General features: G+C 40.4%; 1 protein-coding gene across 3 annotated transcripts; it reads left to right on the top strand.

Annotated features, from left to right (window-relative positions):
* Positions 1–395: 395 nt before the first annotated feature.
* Positions 396–17772, top strand: COPB2 (COPI coat complex subunit beta 2). 3 transcript variants are annotated; one of them, XM_080623140.1, is made up of 22 exons: positions 396–484; positions 2124–2261; positions 2865–2951; positions 4729–4855; positions 5913–6061; positions 6978–7124; positions 8424–8523; positions 8649–8791; positions 9106–9305; positions 9880–9990; positions 10282–10370; positions 10452–10558; positions 10838–10981; positions 11974–12104; positions 13134–13341; positions 13548–13658; positions 14466–14680; positions 14935–15027; positions 15108–15288; positions 15421–15489; positions 16936–17028; positions 17427–17772. In XM_080623140.1, exons 1-22 carry the CDS (start codon positions 482–484, stop codon positions 17520–17522), a joined length of 2742 nt encoding a protein of 913 aa, XP_080479266.1. In that variant the 5' UTR covers positions 396–481; the 3' UTR covers positions 17523–17772. The 3 variants fall into 3 exon arrangements, with proteins under 3 accessions (XP_080479266.1, XP_080479268.1, XP_080479267.1); XM_080623142.1 differs by lacking the exons at positions 15421–15489; positions 16936–17028; positions 17427–17772 and having other exon boundaries at positions 15113–15234; XM_080623141.1 differs by lacking the exons at positions 396–484; positions 2124–2261; positions 4729–4855 and having other exon boundaries at positions 2878–2951.
* The last annotated feature ends 395 nt before the right edge of the window (positions 17773–18167 follow it).

The following is an 18167-nucleotide window of genomic DNA, read 5'->3' on the forward strand; positions in this document are numbered from 1 at the left end:
CCTGACGCCTCTCACCAACGCGGCCATCATGGTGCACACTGAGACACCACACTGCACAGGCAAGGGCAGTCAGAGGGCCCGTCTCTTCCCTTGGTCACTCACAACGGGGCACAGCTGCTCATCCTCATCACCATCACCATTAATTACCACATCATCACCATTAATTACCCAACGGGGAGGCCTGAGGTCGCGCCAAACACCATGCATAGGCACAGCAAAGGCCACTCCACCCAGCCCCTCACAGCCCCCTCACCGCTCCTACGCGCCAAAACTACAACTCCCAGCATGCCTGCAAAAAAAGCCTAGTGCGCAGGCGTGGACTACATAACCCGGCATCCCACGGGGCCGCTTTCTTCTCGCGAGGACCTCCGGCTGCCGGCGTGGCTCTCGCGATAGCTGCGGGCCCGGAAGCTCCACGTCGTCGGATTGGAGCCTAACCGGTCCGCAACGACACCTCAGCGGGCGGCGCGGACGCGGGGCCATGGTGAGTGTGGGTCCGTGAGGAGAGGCGAAGGGCGGCCACGGAGCCAGGCCCATGAGGGGAATAGGAAGCGAGGAGGCTTCGGGGGATGCCAGGGCCGGTGGGGAGCCGGGCCTGGAGATGTCGGGGCCCTGCCTGCTTGAGGTGGGCTTGGCTCTGGGCAGGACAGGCTCTTTGACGCAGGCTTCCCTCTTCCCGTAGTACCTGAAGAACCTGTGATGCTTTCTGTGATTTAAGTTATACGACTCAATAAGAAGAAAGTATTTGAAGGTTCTCCAGCATCCCTGTGGTTGTACTCGCAGAGCAAATCCTTTGGGCTGTGTTACTAGTGTGGTATTCATCAAGCTGTCCTAACGGGTGTAAAAGTGTTTCGAGTACGTGTTGCAGTTAACCTCTTAGGTCAGCAGTAGTGTGGTCCTTAGTAGTAAGTTTCAAGGGTAAGCACAGAATCATGTGTGATTACCTTGCCTACTTTTCTAGTATGTATGGCAGGAGAAGTAAATCACAAGTTCATTCTCTACTGTCAAGAATGATTTTGTTTGGAAGGGACCTTAAAGCTCCAACCCCTGCCACGGGCATGGACACCTTCCACTAGATCCAAGTCCCGTCCAACCTGGCCTTGAACACTGCCAGGGATGGGGCAGCCACAGCTCCTCTGGGCACCCTGTGCCAGTGCCTCAGCACCCTCACAGGAAAGAATTTCTTCCTAATGTCTGATCTCAGTCTCCCCTCTGTCAGTTTAAAGCCATTCCCTGTGTCCTGTTGCTACAAGCCCTTGTCAACAGTTCAGATTTCAGATGTCATGTTCATAAGTTACAGATGCTACGTGATAATTAGATATCTTTTTATTCTTGCAATGTCTAATGTACGTAACTGCAGGTTTTACTAAGTTTATTCCACCCCTACATGCATAGCATTCTTTGGTCAGATACTACCCGTTAAGTTCTCTGAGCTAAAATGCCAGCAGCATTAAATGAGCTGAACAGTCTTTGAATGTCTAAATGAATCTATAATGCCTCAAATATTTTAGAAAATCACTTTGCTGTACTTCATGTCTTTAAAATACTCCAGCTTTACGTTGCCATTGATGAAGGTGAAAGCCTTCTTTATAAGGGAAAGACTTAAAACTTTCCCTTTTGCAGTGTTTACAATGTAGTGTTGCATTCTGAAACTTAATATTGGAATTATAGAAATAAATTTATGATGGGCAGATGTTGTGGTAGCTTGTGATAACTGGCTTTTCCACCTGTTTTTCAGGTGAAGTAGGAGAAGGATTGATTTGCTGTCGGTTGTATTAGGAGCAAATTCGCTTTGCTTTGCTTTGGTACTTCAGGGACACAGCGAAGATGTGCAGTGCATTCTTCTGTTTTGGCTGTGATGAAGATACTTTATACAATATGAAAAAAATCTGAATTTCACAAAAGTTAATCAAATTGGCCTGTTGCCATTGGTGGGGATGTGATGTTCCAGAAACCCCTTCAAAAAACAAATAAGCAGATGGATAGAAAAGAATCTGTCTGCTTGAAAAGGAGGATTGAGTCCTTCTATTTTAAGGTTTAACTTCAGCTTTCCTTCCTCCATCATATTTCTCTGTCAGTTTTGTGTGGGATAACCTGGTATTCTCATTTCTTTCCCCCTCTAGCCTCTCCGACTTGATATAAAACGGAAGCTAACAGCTCGGTCTGACCGGGTGAAGAGTGTAGACTTGCATCCCACGGAACCATGGATGTTGGCTAGCCTTTACAATGGCAGTGTCTGTGTTTGGAACCATGAAACACAGGTGATGATTTTGGTTTTCCCATATTATAACGTCTTCATAACTGACTGATGTATCAATTCTAGTTTTCAATACTAGATGCACAAGAAGATTCTTAAATCGCTGTTGTCAATTGACTACAGTCTCCAGTGTCTTACTGCAAAAGTGACTGTAATAGTAGACAAGGAATATCTTTAGCTGTGACTTTAATAATGTTTTCTTTCCTAAAAATGTATTTGTCAAGATTTATCTCCTTTGCGGATTCCTTGCAAATGAATACCTTTCCTTCTGAAAGGTTAGGTGTCCCTGGCTTGTCCCTACCATCTGTATTTGTGTAGGTTGTAGTAACTGATAGACATTTACCTATCAAGTACAGCTGAGCAGCAGCTGCACAACCATTCAGAAGTGGGTTTGGGTTAAGAATGAGTGGAGAGCATAAAGATGTTAAAAGAAGAGGCAAGTACCTCCTTTTTTGGAAAGGTGTGTTCCTGTTGAAAAGTGTGCATGTAGCGTTACAGGATTCCTGGAGAGTAGCCAAATACAACATAATAAAACATAGTAAAAAACCCAAGCATATTAAGTATGATATTTTCTCCAGTGCTATGAACTTGTTCTCTTTATTTTTAGACTCTGGTGAAGACGTTTGAAGTGTGTGACCTACCAGTGAGAGCTGCCAAATTCGTGGCAAGGAAGAACTGGGTTGTTACAGGAGCTGTAAGCTATTGCTGTCTTGAGCTTTCCATATGGAGTAGTACTTTGTCCAGTTTATTTTCATGCTGTTCCTTAGTGGACCACATAATAATATGATTTGATTGGAATTTGTAGAAAAGAAAGGTATATTTTGCTACGCTTTCCCAAAAATTTTGCTGTTGAAGTAAGCTCAGAAACTTAAGCTTTCTGTTTGAAAGGAAGGCAGCCTAACATGTTTGCTAATTCTGCATATAGTGCAAGTTAGATCTAGATCTGACTATTACTGGAACACACTCAGCACCCAATTTTGACTCAATATTAGTGGTACTTCAACTAACATGAAACTGTTGACTATCCTGGGTAAGATGACTTAGAAGTTTCTTTCTACTTTTGTTCTTGGTAGTATTTTTTGTTTGTTTGTTTTATTTTTTTGTTTGTTTGTTTTACTTACCCCTGGAAAAATCCTCTGCTTTTATTCCATGAGTCTACCTTGAGTGGAATAGTTTTGTTCTAATCTTGGTAATGCATCTTCCTTGATGGAATGAGTGGGTTTTGTCTAACTTGAGGTAATGTCTAAAATTTTCATCTCTAATTTGTTTCTAGTCTTCTGCCTTAGACACAGAGTAAAAAAAATTGCTGTCATTTCATTGTCTTATGCTGGTGTGCTGCAGTTACTTCAGGCATACACAAGTTAGCACTGCTTCCCAAGAAGTACAACACTGTCTCTTTGGCTTCACATGAGTTCAAATATCTGCATGGGAACTGGATTAGCAACTGATGAAGTTTAGTCTCCATTTTTATTTTTAATCAGTTCATTTCACCAGGATCAGTTTCTTGATCTGGTTCAGTGTGCAGCGTTATGTGTCCTTGCTTTCCCATGGGAGCCTGCACTGCTGTAACAAGAAGTGGTAAGGAAAGGGCAAGACAGCTGCTCTCAGCAACAGGGCTGGCTGAGTCTTAGTCAGTGACTATGAAATAGTGCCATCAGTCATTGCTTGTTCTATGTGTTCCATGTTCATTATACTGATAGGCTGGTCTCAAAAGAACATAATTCTCCTTTTCTGCTGTTCTGGAAGTATTTTCTGTGGGTGTTGCTGCTTAAACAGGTGTGTGTGTGAGAGGCAAAGTAAATGCTTTAGATAAAACAAGTAATATACAGTTTATCACAAAGTTGCATTTCATCCAATGGCCTTGTAAGTCATGGTCACGTGGTAAAATAGAGGTTTTACCTGGTGTTTTATTCGTTGTCAGATTGTTCTCCAATTTTATTTTTATTTTCAAGGTTTGGGAATACTGCTTTTAATACTACTGTATGAGACATAGAAAGATATCCAGTCCTTACCCCCCAAATAAAGCTCAACTTGAGAAAATAAAGTTGAAATCACCTTTCCACTTGACTTGGAGCTACAACTTTGTTCCTCCTGGCCCCACAGTATTAAACTGTAAATTTTTATGTTGAAGAACTTCATTTTCCTATGAAGCAATAATTCTAAAAGCATTTTTGCACTTTTCCTTAATTTTAAATCAAAATACTGTTTTTAATACACCTTTTAATTTGAAAATTTAGTTGAAGTCTTTTCCATTTCTTAAATGTCCTGGAATAGGACTGGGTAATTTATAGACTTCTGAATCAAAGCATGCTTTGTATCATTAGCAGTGTACACAATACACATTTTCTGAAGCATTTTGTTGTTAGAGGCTCTTCAATGGTAGAATATATTGTTTTATAGCTACCCTGCATTGATCATAAGGTGTATTATACAGACTCCTATTTAAAGGTGGGTTTTCTTCCCTTTCACAGGATGACATGCAAATCAGAGTTTTTAATTATAACACCTTGGAAAGAGTTCACATGTTTGAGGCCCATTCAGATTACATTCGTTGTATCGCAGTGCATCCCACACAGCCTTTCATATTGACAAGCAGCGGTAAGAGTTCTTTGATATATTTGTATATCTATTAACCAGCTATTTTTAGGCTTTTATTTTCTGTCTAGTGAGGGGTTGCATGCTTTTTCCTCTTTCTGCTGAAACAGGAATCCTCGAGCAAGTAGCAAATGTGACAGTTGTCACTTCATGTTATTTGTTTGCCAGATCCATTCATGTTTTTTTAATGGTATACCATCTGTACTTTATAACTTAAAATGTAGCAGCTTATGTTCTTGTCAGGGAAGACTGAAGAACCCTGTTGCTTAATACCTGTGCTAATTATTTGAGAGTTTGCTGCACTGAAGTTCTGCTTAAAAAAATTATATAAAGGTTTGGATTGTGTTTTCAGCTGGCCATCTGACTTGCAGCAGCAGATAACGTGCATCTTTATTCCCCAAGAACTACTGAGCTATCTTATTTGAGGTGATCAATATGATGCATGATTGGAAGATCACAGTATCCCAATAAATCTTGCCCAGGAACATCTGCATCATGTAACTCAGGCCTTTTCATTCCTGGAAACGTTACTAATACAGTCAGAGCTCTGCAAGAATGCAGAGAACCTTGTTAATCAGATGCACTATATATTTCTATCTTTCACTGTTGAAGCTAATATATTTACACTTCAAATAAAGGTACTAGGGTGCTTGTTTATCTCTGCTTTCTATTCCTTAGTGCTCATCAGAGTAGGTGCTGCACAACAAAGCACAGGTTGAATTCCTGAATATCTGCCCAGTATTTTAAGATTAATAATTCAATAACTAAATATTCTTTCTTAATCTCCCCTTTTTAAGACAGATTTATTGCTTATTTAGTTTTATCACTATTTTACTGGACAATCTATTTGCGGAACTTGTACTCCTGGTGGTCCTCCTGCAAGGAGGGACTGGTAATCTTACAGGTGAAAAATACATTGGGTATTAGTAATGCCTCCTTTCACGGGAGCAGGGATGAGTGAGCCTTTTAATGTGTTAAGGATTCTGTAGCTGAAGAAGGTAAGTATTGGAATATATTAAACTAACTGAAGCTTGGTTGTTGGTTTTTATCTCTTTTTCAGATGACATGCTCATTAAACTCTGGGACTGGGATAAAAAGTGGTCTTGTTCTCAGGTGTTTGAAGGACACACACATTATGTCATGCAGATTGTCATAAACCCAAAAGACAATAATCAGTTTGCCAGTGCCTCTTTGGACAGGACAATCAAGGTAGAGAAGCTGTAACTTTGTTTTTGGTTTGGGGTTTTTTCTTTTCATCAGTAAGTAAATATCAGAGCACACAAACCAATAATAATATATGGACAATGGGTCGGAATTCTTAAAAGAAGGTGCAATAGTAGAATTTTTCCTGAACAAAGACCTGAATGTTGGTCAGGTTTCTGTGCACCTACTAAGTCATTCAGTGAAGCATCTTAACTGCCACTTAAAAGGTTTCTCCCATTATTTTCATGCTTTGGTTTGTTTATTGAATTGTTTACGAAGGTGTATTTAGCCTTCTCATGGTAGACCCTGATGAGTCTCACTTGCTGTGAAACTGTATTTAAGTATCTGGAACTATAGGTTTAGAGGCGTCTGAGCAGTGAGACTTCCTCACTTTCATAGAAATTCCCAGTATGTTGGCCAGGTATCATTTCATATATTCTCAGATGCTGAGATGAGGTGTTTATAAATGTTGATTTGATGTGATAATCGTGGGGAAATAGCAGTGTATCTACAATTGGACTTGATCAATTGAGTCCTCATTTAGCATGAGATTTGTCATTTATTTAATGTAACTGGAAAGAACACAATTCAGGACACAGTTGGGAGCAACCTGTGTATGCACAAATTGCTGATTGCTTTTTCTATGTCTATTAGTCAATTTCATAAATAGATACTACTTCTAACAAGCAGTGTCTTACATGATTTTATGTTGTTTTGAGTGCTCACACCTCAGATCAGCATGTCTTTTTTGTCCATGGTGGGAGAAGGATTGGTCATTTGATAACCAGTAGTTTGGGTTCCTCACTTAGGAAAACAACTGTGTCTTTGGAATTGTAGAGTACATCTGAATACCTGCTGCGTTTGTCAAGGTTGGCCTGAATGCAAAAGACTTAAGAACTACATGCACTTTTTTTCTGGGCAGGTGTGGCAGCTTGGCTCTTCTTCACCCAACTTTACCTTGGAAGGCCATGAGAAAGGAGTGAACTGCATTGACTATTACAGTGGAGGAGACAAGCCGTACCTCATTTCAGGCGCAGATGACCGATTGGTTAAGATCTGGGACTACCAGGTACATCTTCAGCCCTTCATAAACTTTCATGCAGATTGCCAAAGCAAAACCATTAGTGGACAAATAGAAAAAGAGAGAAAGTACTTGAATGCACAAACAGATTTTGCCTCATTTTTCCTTGGAAAGAAGGAAGTAAGGATGAAATATCTAATGACTTGTATGTAAATAAAAAGAAAAAAAAAAAAGAATTAACCCTTGAGAAAAGCTGCTGTGCAATAACTTCAAAGTTAATTTGAAGAATTAAATCTGAAATAAAGTTGCCATTATTAACATTAGGGATTTTTCTTCTAAAGTAGTAATCCTGCATTTTGAGCTGCTCTCTTTGGTGGGTTAAATTGCTCCTCTTCTACATTCAGATGTAAATTTTGTTAATGTATCAACTCTTTCTATCCTTTTTTATTCCTCCTTTTTCTCTGTTCCCTTCCCTCTCCTTTTTCATCCTATGCACATTTCCATAGGCACACGTGTGCATGCAGAGACATGCATGTACTTCTACTTGACAGTTTGCAGGCGTCATGAGGTGACTTCTTTGAGTGCCTTACAAGAAAGGGAGCTTGGATCCAGGGATTCCGATCTGTTGCTGGAACCTAGAACTCTTAAGTTCTTCCTGTGCATAAGTGCATGAAGGGCCAGAAGGGCAAGAGAAAGTTTATTAGTAGTACTTTCTGGCTGTTAAAGCATGCTGCCCTAGAGTAAACCCAAGTTCAGAAGATAAAGCTACTGCTGTTCAAGTATGGAGTACAGTAATGACTCTTGCATAATGATGCTTCAGTTTTGCCACCATGTACATTTGTAGACATCATGTTGTCTAATCCGAGTTGTCTCAAGCAGAATAGACCTTCCTTTCACAACAGTGTGAATAAATAGTTTCAAAAAATACAATATCAGATGTGTCTTCACTTGTAATTAGATTCAGATGTTTTGCCCGGATGGTTTTTTTTGGCAGTTAACTCAGCTTTCTATCTTCCTTTAATCTGTTGTGCTGCATAGCTCTGAGAAAAGCATATCTTCTAGGCAGAAACACATCTGAAAATAGAGGAAAACAACTGTGCCACGGGAAATTAATATCTTCTTCTGGGGAGGAGAAATTAGCTGAATACAATCATAGTTTTTAATATATTCATGCTATTGTTTGAGCATCTTAGAAATAAATGTTATTGGAAGAGATCTAGAGAAATATGTTTTCAGGTAAACTTTGGATCTGGGGGGAGATCTTTACTTCTTTTTCACAAATGGAAGGTAAAAAGGTAGCAATGTGTTTATCATCTTTACCTGTGCTTCCTATTCTTATTTTTCCAGAATAAAACCTGTGTGCAGACTCTAGAAGGACATGCTCAGAATGTGTCCTGTGTCAGCTTCCATCCTGAATTGCCTATCATTATCACAGGCTCAGAAGATGGTAATTTTGTGTTTTCTGATAGGGGATAGGGGAGGGACTTAAGGGAGAACTCTCCTTGTGTTGTGGCTGCACACCTCCTGCCCTCGCACTGGGTGATAAAAGGCACGTGTTTCCTTTTCCTCTAGGAACTGTGCGTATTTGGCATTCAAGCACTTACCGCCTGGAAAGTACCCTCAACTATGGCATGGAGAGAGTGTGGTGTGTGGCCAGTTTAAGAGGATCCAATAATGTGGCATTGGGGTACGACGAAGGCAGCATTATTGTTAAGGTACAGTTAATGATTTGAAATGAGAAATGGTGATTTGTCACTGTCCTGTGTATAGAGCAAGGGATTTCTGTTTTGATGACATGTAAAACACTGAAAATGTGGCATTTTACTTGGCATTTTCAGACAGAGGCAGGTCATTTAACTAGACTGGGTGACATGGTCTAGGGTGAGGAGTCCTTGGGGGGGGAGGGGTTGGAACTAGAGGATCTTAAGGTCCCTTCCGACCCAAACTGTTCTGTCTATACATGTGTTCAGCTGAAAAGAAACTCAATGTATTTTCTGCATCTGCTCAGTTGTTATGCTACACTTCCTAGCTTGGTCGTGAAGAGCCTGCCATGTCCATGGATGCAAATGGAAAAATTATTTGGGCTAAACATTCAGAAGTCCAACAGGCCAACTTGAAAGCTATGGGCGATGCTGAAATCAAAGATGGAGAAAGATTGCCACTGGCTGTAAAGGACATGGGGAGCTGTGAAATCTACCCTCAGACAATTCAGCACAACCCCAACGGACGGTAATAGATTTAAGAACAAAATACTTTTGACATTTATTATTCCTTTTTTTTTTTTTTTTCTTTGTTCTTTCATACTGGAAACCTTTTTGAATGAAAGATATTAGTTGCATGTGTGCTGGTGGCTGGTGAAAGAGAGGTGTGTCAGTCCCAGGCACTGTAACATCAGGGTAATGGGCTTCACCTGTAAGAGCTCACCACTTGAACAGACAAGTTGGACACTGTAGATAGAGGAAGAAGCATGCAAACACAATGTATGAGGTAATAGCAGCAAACCCCATAATTTTGTCATTTCTCTTGAATTGTCTTTTGTTAACAGATAAAAGAAAAGGTAAAGGGATCCAAGGTACAAGAACTGCTCAGTGGAAACAAGAAAGAAGAGGGAATAGGAAGTAGCTGCAGAGCAAAATCCAGTTCTGTGACATTTTTGCAATATACAAAGCTCTTTTATTGTGTCTGCATGAGCAGTGATTATATTGGTCTAGGGGCCTTTGACTTTTCAAATCATTTATCTACTTGATTATGCCTGTTGAACTGAACACAGGTATCTGACAAATGCATCTGTCTTGTGCTCTAGGTTTGTAGTAGTGTGCGGTGACGGTGAATACATCATCTACACAGCTATGGCTTTGAGAAACAAGAGCTTTGGTTCTGCACAGGAGTTTGTGTGGGCACATGATTCTTCAGAGTAAGTGTTGCAGTTGCTCATCTTTGTATTACATTAACTTGCTGCTGCTAGTATTAAGGTTGTACAAACCACACTGGCCTGAAGACTAAAACCTGTGGGGTTAATGAACTCTCAGTAACTTTCCTACTTTAAAATTTCTTATTTCCAGCACTCCTGTAATTATTGAAGATAAATCAAAGGCAGTTATTTCGTAGCAGCTTATGATTGTAGTAATTTGCTGCTTTGGAAGCTGAATGCTGCCTGAGGTTGTGTGGTTTTGGTTGTTTCTTTTACAATGCAATCTCTCTTTAGATACGCAATCAGGGAGAGCAACAGTGTTGTAAAGATATTTAAAAATTTCAAAGAGAAGAAGTCCTTCAAACCTGATTTTGGAGCAGAAGGTAAGAATTTACCTTTCAGTATAGATATGTTGGTGTGTTTTTTGTACAGCATGGATTTCATCCACCTTCATTTTCTTGCAGGCATCTATGGTGGCTTCCTGTTGGGGGTCAGATCTGTTAATGGTTTGGCTTTCTATGATTGGGAAAACACAGAATTGATTCGCAGGATTGAAATTCAGCCCAAACACGTAAGTTTCTAGATGTGAATGAAGATACTCACCTCTCTGTGTTTACTGATCGCACTTTTTTTTACTAGACTGATGATTTTTCTTGATTGAAGCCGAGCTAACGATGAAGTAATAACTTCAGTTTCTTGGTCATGTAGCAGAAAGGGAAAATAATCCCTGTATGTGTTGGCTTCTCTGGTCATAAATCTTTTGTTAGAGGTAGTATGTTTTAATTCATACATCCTCCGTTCTTAACCTGGAGTCTCTAAACCGGTGCTGTTGTTGACTCTGACAATGCAGATTTTCTGGTCTGACTCGGGTGAGCTCGTCTGCATTGCTACAGAAGAGTCATTCTTCATTCTGAAATACCTATCCGAAAAAGTTGCAGCAGCCCAAGAAACACATGAAGGTGTCACTGAAGATGGAATTGAAGATGCTTTTGAGGTACCTTATGTTTAAAAAAAATGGAATAGGATTAGTGCAGCCTTCAAGTATCTGAAGGGGGCCTACAAGGATGCTGGAGAAAGACTCTTCATCAGGGACTATAGTAATAAGACAAGTAGTAATGCATTTAAACTTAAACAGAGGAAGTTCAGGTTAGATGAAAGGAAGAAGCTCTTCACGGTGAGGGTGGTGAGGCACTGGCAGAGGCTGCCCAGAGAAGTGGTAAATGTCCCATCCGTGGCAGTGTTCGGGTTGGACAGGACTTGGAACAACTTGGTCTAGTGGAAGGTGTCCCTGCCTGGGGCAGGGGATTGCAAGTCAATGATCTTCAGGTCATTTCCAGCCCAAACCAGTCTGTGATTCTATCATGGAAACAGATTTAGTCCTTACTGTAGTCCTAATAAATTTTAGTTTCTAGGACACCAAGTACCACATGGTACACATGCTCCTGAGGGAACACGGTTAATCGTTTCACTTTGGTTCCTTAGTGACAGCATCCCTGTTTGAATCCCAGTATGACAGACCTTTGTGCCTGCATTTCTCGTTGGACATCTGTTTACTGTTCTCACAGAGTTATAAAGGTTATTTATACAACACGTTTGGGTACTGTGTTTTCAGAGCTTAAACTTTCTCTGCAATTTTCATATTTTGAAATGTTACTGATATTTGAGAAGTGGAAAAAAAAATCATGCTGTGAAATGTCAGCAAAGCATTCCAGAAGGAAAATTGTCTTTGATTATGTTGCTTAATGCTTAGCTTGGTGCTTGTTTCCTAGATTTATAATTGGCTTAGTTATGAATTTAGGTAGAAATGTCTTATGTTTGCAGCATTTGTGTAAAACTGAAAGCATTTATATACTTCTAATCTGTATCTAAACTTATTTTTGCAACTGTTAAGTATAGAATATTAAATTCAATTTGAAAGTGCAATAGTCTTACTGCTGTCTAAAAGTCCCTTTTTATGTATCTAATTAAATCAAACTTAATTTGCAGGTTCTTGGTGAGATCCAGGAGATTGTGAAAACAGGCTTGTGGGTAGGTGACTGCTTTATTTACACCAGTTCTGTGAACAGACTCAACTACTATGTTGGAGGAGAAATTGTCACCATTGCCCATTTAGACAGGTGAGTTGTTGCTTTGGGTTGTAAGCAGTAGAATCATAGAACAGTTAGGGTTGGAAAGGACCTTAATATCATCTAGTTCCAACCCCCCTGCCATGGGCAGGGACACCCCACACTAAACCATGCCACCCAAGGCTCTGTCCAACCTGGCCTTGAACACCACCAAGGATGGAGCATTCACAACCTCTCTGGGCAACCCATTCCAGTGCCTCACCACCCTCTCAGTAAAGAATTTCTTCCTTATATCTAATATAAACTTCCCCTGTTTAAGTTTGAACCTGTTACCCCTTGTCCTGTCACTACAGTCCCTGATGAAGAGTCCATCCCCAGCATCCTTGTAGCCCCCTTCAGATAATGGAAGACTGCTAGGAGGTCTCCACGCAGCCTTCTCTTCTCCAGGCTGAACAGCCCCAACTTTCTCAGCCTGTCTCCATACGGGAGGTGCTCCAGTCCCCTGATCATCCTCGTGGCCCTCCTCTGGACTTGTTCCAACAGTTCCATGTCCTTTTTATGTTGAGGACACCAGAACTGCACACAATACTCCAAGTGAGGTCTCACGAGAGCAGAGTAGAGGGGCAGGATCACCTCCTTCGACCTGCTGGTCACGCTCCTCTTGATGCAGCCCAGGATACAGTTGGCTTTCTGGGCTGTGAGCGCACACTGAAGCCGGCTCATGTTCATTTTTTCATCGACCAACACCCCCAAGTCCTTCTCTGCAGGGCTGCTCTGAATCTCTTCTCTGCCCAACCTGTAGCTGTGCCTGGGATTGTGTTAAACATTCTCTCAGTGTAGTTATGGGAAGGTGACCTTGTCTCCTGTGTTGTGCGTTAATACTCTTTCTTATGTGTCATGCTAATATGTGGCAGTAGTGGGATTGTGGAGGGAAACTGCAGTGTTAGGTGGAAGTATATGAATCGTAAAAGTGAACCTTTTTATGTGAGTGTTCTTGCTATCAAAGAGCTACTGGGTTATTTTCTATAGACTGTTTGATAGTGGATCTGTTCAAAATGAATATTCTTTGTTTTGTTTCAGAACGATGTATCTTTTGGGGTATATCCCTAAGGACAACCGACTTTATTTGGGTGATAAAGAGCTAAACATTGTTAGCTACTCTTTGCTGGTCTCCGTACTGGAATATCAAACGGCTGTGATGAGAAGAGACTTCAGTATGGCTGACAAAGTCCTTCCCACCATTCCGAAAGAACAGAGAACCAGAGTTGCACATTTTCTTGAAAAACAGGCAAGAAAACTACTTCTTGGTTATCCAAAACTTAATAAATGGATTTATCCACGTTTCTAATTGAGTTTGTTAAGCAAATCCCAGTTATGTTAGCTGTAAGCGTAAATTTTGGTTAATGATATGCGTTTGAGAATACTGTAACCTTCTGTTAGAGGGTTTCTGTTAAAATATGTGTTTGAGCCTTGTTGTCTAATTTTTGGTTTTAGGGCTTCAAGCAACAAGCTCTTGCAGTATCCACAGATCCAGAGCATCGTTTTGAACTTGCTCTTCAACTTGGAGAATTAAAAATAGCCTATCAGCTTGCAGTGGAAGCAGAGGTAAACATATTGGATTTGGTGATTCATACTAGTTCTGAGTATTATGAATCTGAAGAGGCCTTGTAATAAAAGACAAATGTACATGGGGGTGCGGTACTGCTGCTTAAACGCTGTATAAATGCCTCCAGCTTCCTCAATGAAGCTCTTCTGTTTGTAAATCAGAGCTATCTCAGCTGCGGGATGGAGGCAGAAGAAATTTTATTTGCTCAGAAAACTGCAGGAACTTCTGGAGAAAACAAAACGTGAACCAAGAATCAGGACTTAATCTCCACTATTTAACAGTGAGAGGAGGGGTGACAGGACTGAAAGCCTCCTGGCCTTTGTTTCAGCCTTGGCAGACTTAGACTGAAGCACCGGGAAGGTTGACAGGCAGAGATTTGTCCCATAGCTCTTATTCAGAGGGTTGATCTCTCAGTTTGTGTTGTCAAACAATAAAGTGATAAAGCATGTTAACTTAGTTACAGACACAAATGCCTTTCTTATATTCTGAAGCTTAACTTGGGAGTTGTTACTGTTTAAATTGCCTACGTTATTCCTACCTCCTCCCTCAATGCTTAATGAAAAACTGTTATTTGATGTAATGTTATAGCTGTGTAATGATAAAACTTGCTGTATCATGCTGTGAAGCTGCAGCAAACATAGTATCTGAAAGAGAAGACAAGTTTAATGATGGGATATAGCACCTTCACAAGTAAACTTATATTTTATGGTGGATGTTCTGAAGTCTTTAAATGCTGCTCAGAAATGTGAGGGTTATTTTTTGTCTCTCTTTTTCTTGCCCTCCCTCTCCCCTTTTTGTACCATTAGTCGGAACAGAAGTGGAAGCAACTTGCTGAGCTTGCCATTAGTAAATGCCAGTTTGGCTTAGCCCAGGAGTGTCTCCACCATGCACAAGACTACGGAGGACTGCTGCTCCTGGCTACAGCTTCAGGAAATGCTAACATGGTGAATAAGTTAGCTGAAGGAGCTGAAAAGGATGGCAAGAATAACGTGGCGTTTATGAGCTATTTCTTGCAGGGAAAGTAAGTAGCAAGCAAGAGATGAAGATAGTTGTGTTCTGCTTTCCCAAGTACAAAGAACCTCCTCAGGTCCTTTAAATTCTTAGCTACAGCTAACTTAAAACTTCATGGAGAAAGATTGTAGCAGGTACAGAGAAGCTGATGTTATTTTACGGCGGCTGTTACTTGAAAAAACTGAATGGAAAGCACTTCAATGGGATAAAGAGCTAATCTTACATAAAAAAGAAGTCTTAAAATCGCATTTCAAAACCTTCTAGGCTCGACTCCTGTTTGGAACTCCTGATTAAAACCGGGCGTCTCCCAGAAGCTGCTTTTCTTGCACGAACATATTTGCCAAGCCAAGTTTCAAGGTAACTTCTAAAGCACATGCAGAGCATGAGTAGTATTGTCCAATCTAGCTGTATGTAACAGCTACTGTTTGCATCTCCAGGGTAGTTAAACTGTGGCGGGAGAATCTTTCTAAAGTCAATCAGAAAGCTGCAGAGTCCCTCGCTGATCCTACAGAGTATGAGAATCTTTTCCCTGGACTAAAGGAAGCTTTTGTTGCTGAGGAATATGTTAAACAAAGTCTTGCTGACTTGCGGCCAGCCAGGGAATATCCCCTTGTCACTGTGAGTAAGAAATGGGAGTTCTTCTTGTCTCCAGAAGAGCACCACTTGGTGCTATGTAAAATCAGCTTTAAGCAGGTCAGTGTAACCACTCAGACATTCCATGACCCTGTGTTTTGGTTTTCTTACTTGTAGCCAAATGAAGAAAGAAACTTACTTGAAGAAGCAAAAGGATTTCAGCCTTCTGGAGTAATGGCATCTGAGGTCAGTGTTACTACTAGGTGATGAATTCAAAGAAAGAACAACTTTGCTGTTGTACAGTAACATGTGCCCTGGAGAATATTGTGCCACTAATGAACATATCACTGCTCTTAGTGGCTTGACTTGTAAGCACTGCAGCTGAGCTCTGTGTTCTTTTGTTTCAGGCTCTTAATCTACTTCTCTAACTCCTGATGACTTCTTGACTCCAGTTTTTTCTTTTGTGTGGTTACTTGCGCCATCTTTTGTTAGTATGTGTAATCACAGCATCTTACCACTGAATTTATCCTGCAGAAAACCAGTTTCGGCTGCACATTCAAATTCTGCTTCCCCTGCTGCTAGCTTTCTTAAAGCTCTGTATTTGGAACCTGGCAACTCTTGCATATTACAGGAATTAAAAATGTTTAATGTTCTTTGCTAGTGTGTGGTTATGGAGTAAGACTATTCCATATCTAACTGCCTAGGAATGTCTTCTCAAATATACTTTACATTTGAATATGAAAATCAGAATGTGAGAGCTTGTTAAAGACAGCGGTGTTGGCACAGCTCTTTGAGGCTATAAACCTCTAAAAGAACTGCAGTGGAAATAGGGAGAAACAGAAGTCACAACTCTCCGTTCTGTCTCCATCTTTTAACTCAGGAAGTGCTCTACGAAACTTGAGTGACAGTTAGCTTACTTTAGCTAAGTGTAGTTAGAATTTAACTTGCCTTTAGTGTCTGTGTGTTTTTTGTATCACAACAAGTATCACTACAGCACAATCAAACTTGTGTGCGCATTTGTTAAAGAACATAAAGAAATAGCATTGCACAAGTTGTCTAAAGCAGATTGGAGCTAGTTTGCATTAGAAGCTGAAAACAAGACCATTGATGTCAGAATATCTTTGCATTCAACTAATGATTGCATTGAAGTCCTTGAAACAGCAGGTGTCTCTTACAGCTGAGGCTGTATGAATATGGGAAGCTTTGTGGGAGTTAATTAATCAAAATACAGCTAATTGAATACTGCCATTGTTGATCACTTATATTAAGATCAAACTTGTGCAGCAGTGAAGAGAAGGGTAAGTGTTAAACCATACAGGCCATGGAACACAAAGCCCAGCCACAGAACAGAGATTGACTGCCTTTGCTTAGAACTGCTGTGACAGTCTCAAATAGCCTTATCTCTTTACTGCTGAGGACCTTGAAAATCACTTTTCTTTCTAACAGCACTTTAGTATTTGTAATTTAACTGATGGTTTCTGAAGGTTGTCTTTGTTGTATCAGTCCCATCATCAACTGCTTTAAATAAACTAGGCGGGGAAGCAGTCTAGAACGCTTAAAGGCTGTGAAGAAGTGGTTCAACAATTACTGTGGGGATCTCTGAAAAAGAACCAAAAGGGCAGGGGAGGTTATAAGTCTGCTGCTGTTTTCTTGCTTTTGTTAAAACAACTTGAGGAATCTCTTTTTCATTAGAGGAAAGCTGAAGAACCAGCTCCATCTCCTAAACAAGATGTGATGAAGACAGTTTTACAGAGTTCTGATCTACTTCCAACGAAAGACCACAAGGTACCAGGATTTATTTTCATGAGCAAGCACTAAACTCATTTTACATAAAACACTCCAACTGATAATGTGATTACATCAAGCTACTGGAAAATGTCACTCTCTGCATTAATAGACCCAGACAGCTTGGAACAAGTACAGTGTATAATCCCATCCTGTATGTAGAAGCTGTACACAGTAAAGCAGACCAGCTCTTAACAGTTAGTCAGAACATGGTAGAAAGTTATATCTGTGAGGTGCTTTCTTACCAAGAAGGTAGCTTCCCTCTTCAGCTTATTCTGACATGCCTATTCCAGCCAACTGCTGCTGTTAGTTTCTGCAGAATGTGTAAATACATGGTACAAACTGGAGAACATGTAACCATATTAGCATCCACTTAATCTAGACTTCTGTTTACCTAGACCCTCCTTGACTTAGAAGATGACTTGGATAACTTGGACCTGGAGGACATTGATACCACAGACATCAATCTGGATGAAGAGATCTTAGATGAGTGAACATACTTTTTAGATGACCAAATCCATTACTCCGAACAAGGAAATGAAGATCTGAGGGTTGTGTGCTTAAAGTTAATTTGGTTTTTATCTTGCCAATGGACCATGTACATGTAGAAAGAAGAGTGGACCCCGCAGTTCTAAAAAAAGAATCAGCTTCCTGTATTTTGAAAATTAAAGATGTAGGCCTGCTCCGGTGCATACTGAAAAATCACTTACTAAACAGTTCAATAAAACCATTTTACCCATTCTATTCCTGAGTTCTCCTATTATGAGCAATTCTACTATTCATAACTGAGCTTCAGTACTTTGTGTTGCAAATATTTCTAATGGGAGCATTTTAGCCAATCATTACTATTTTAACCTCACTTAACATTTACACTCTGTTATTTCTTCAGTGTGCTTTTTAGTTTGTGTCTGTTAAAAACAGTAGCTCAGTTACTATTCCAGACACTTTTAGCTAAACTCTATACCACACCAGTAACATGTAAGATAGGGTGTTAGACACCTCCCTAAAGCAGCTTCTGCAGACCCTGAACCTCAATAATTAAAATGACTTGTGGGCAATTCTTGAGCTTCAAGAGTCAGTTTTAACACAAGGTATAATATCACTTCAAAGCTGAAGTCATGACGACTGCTAAACTTTTG

This window comes from Psittacula echo (genome assembly GCF_963264785.1).
Source record: "Psittacula echo genome assembly, chromosome: 7".
NCBI lineage: Eukaryota > Metazoa > Chordata > Aves > Psittaciformes > Psittacidae > Psittacula > Psittacula echo.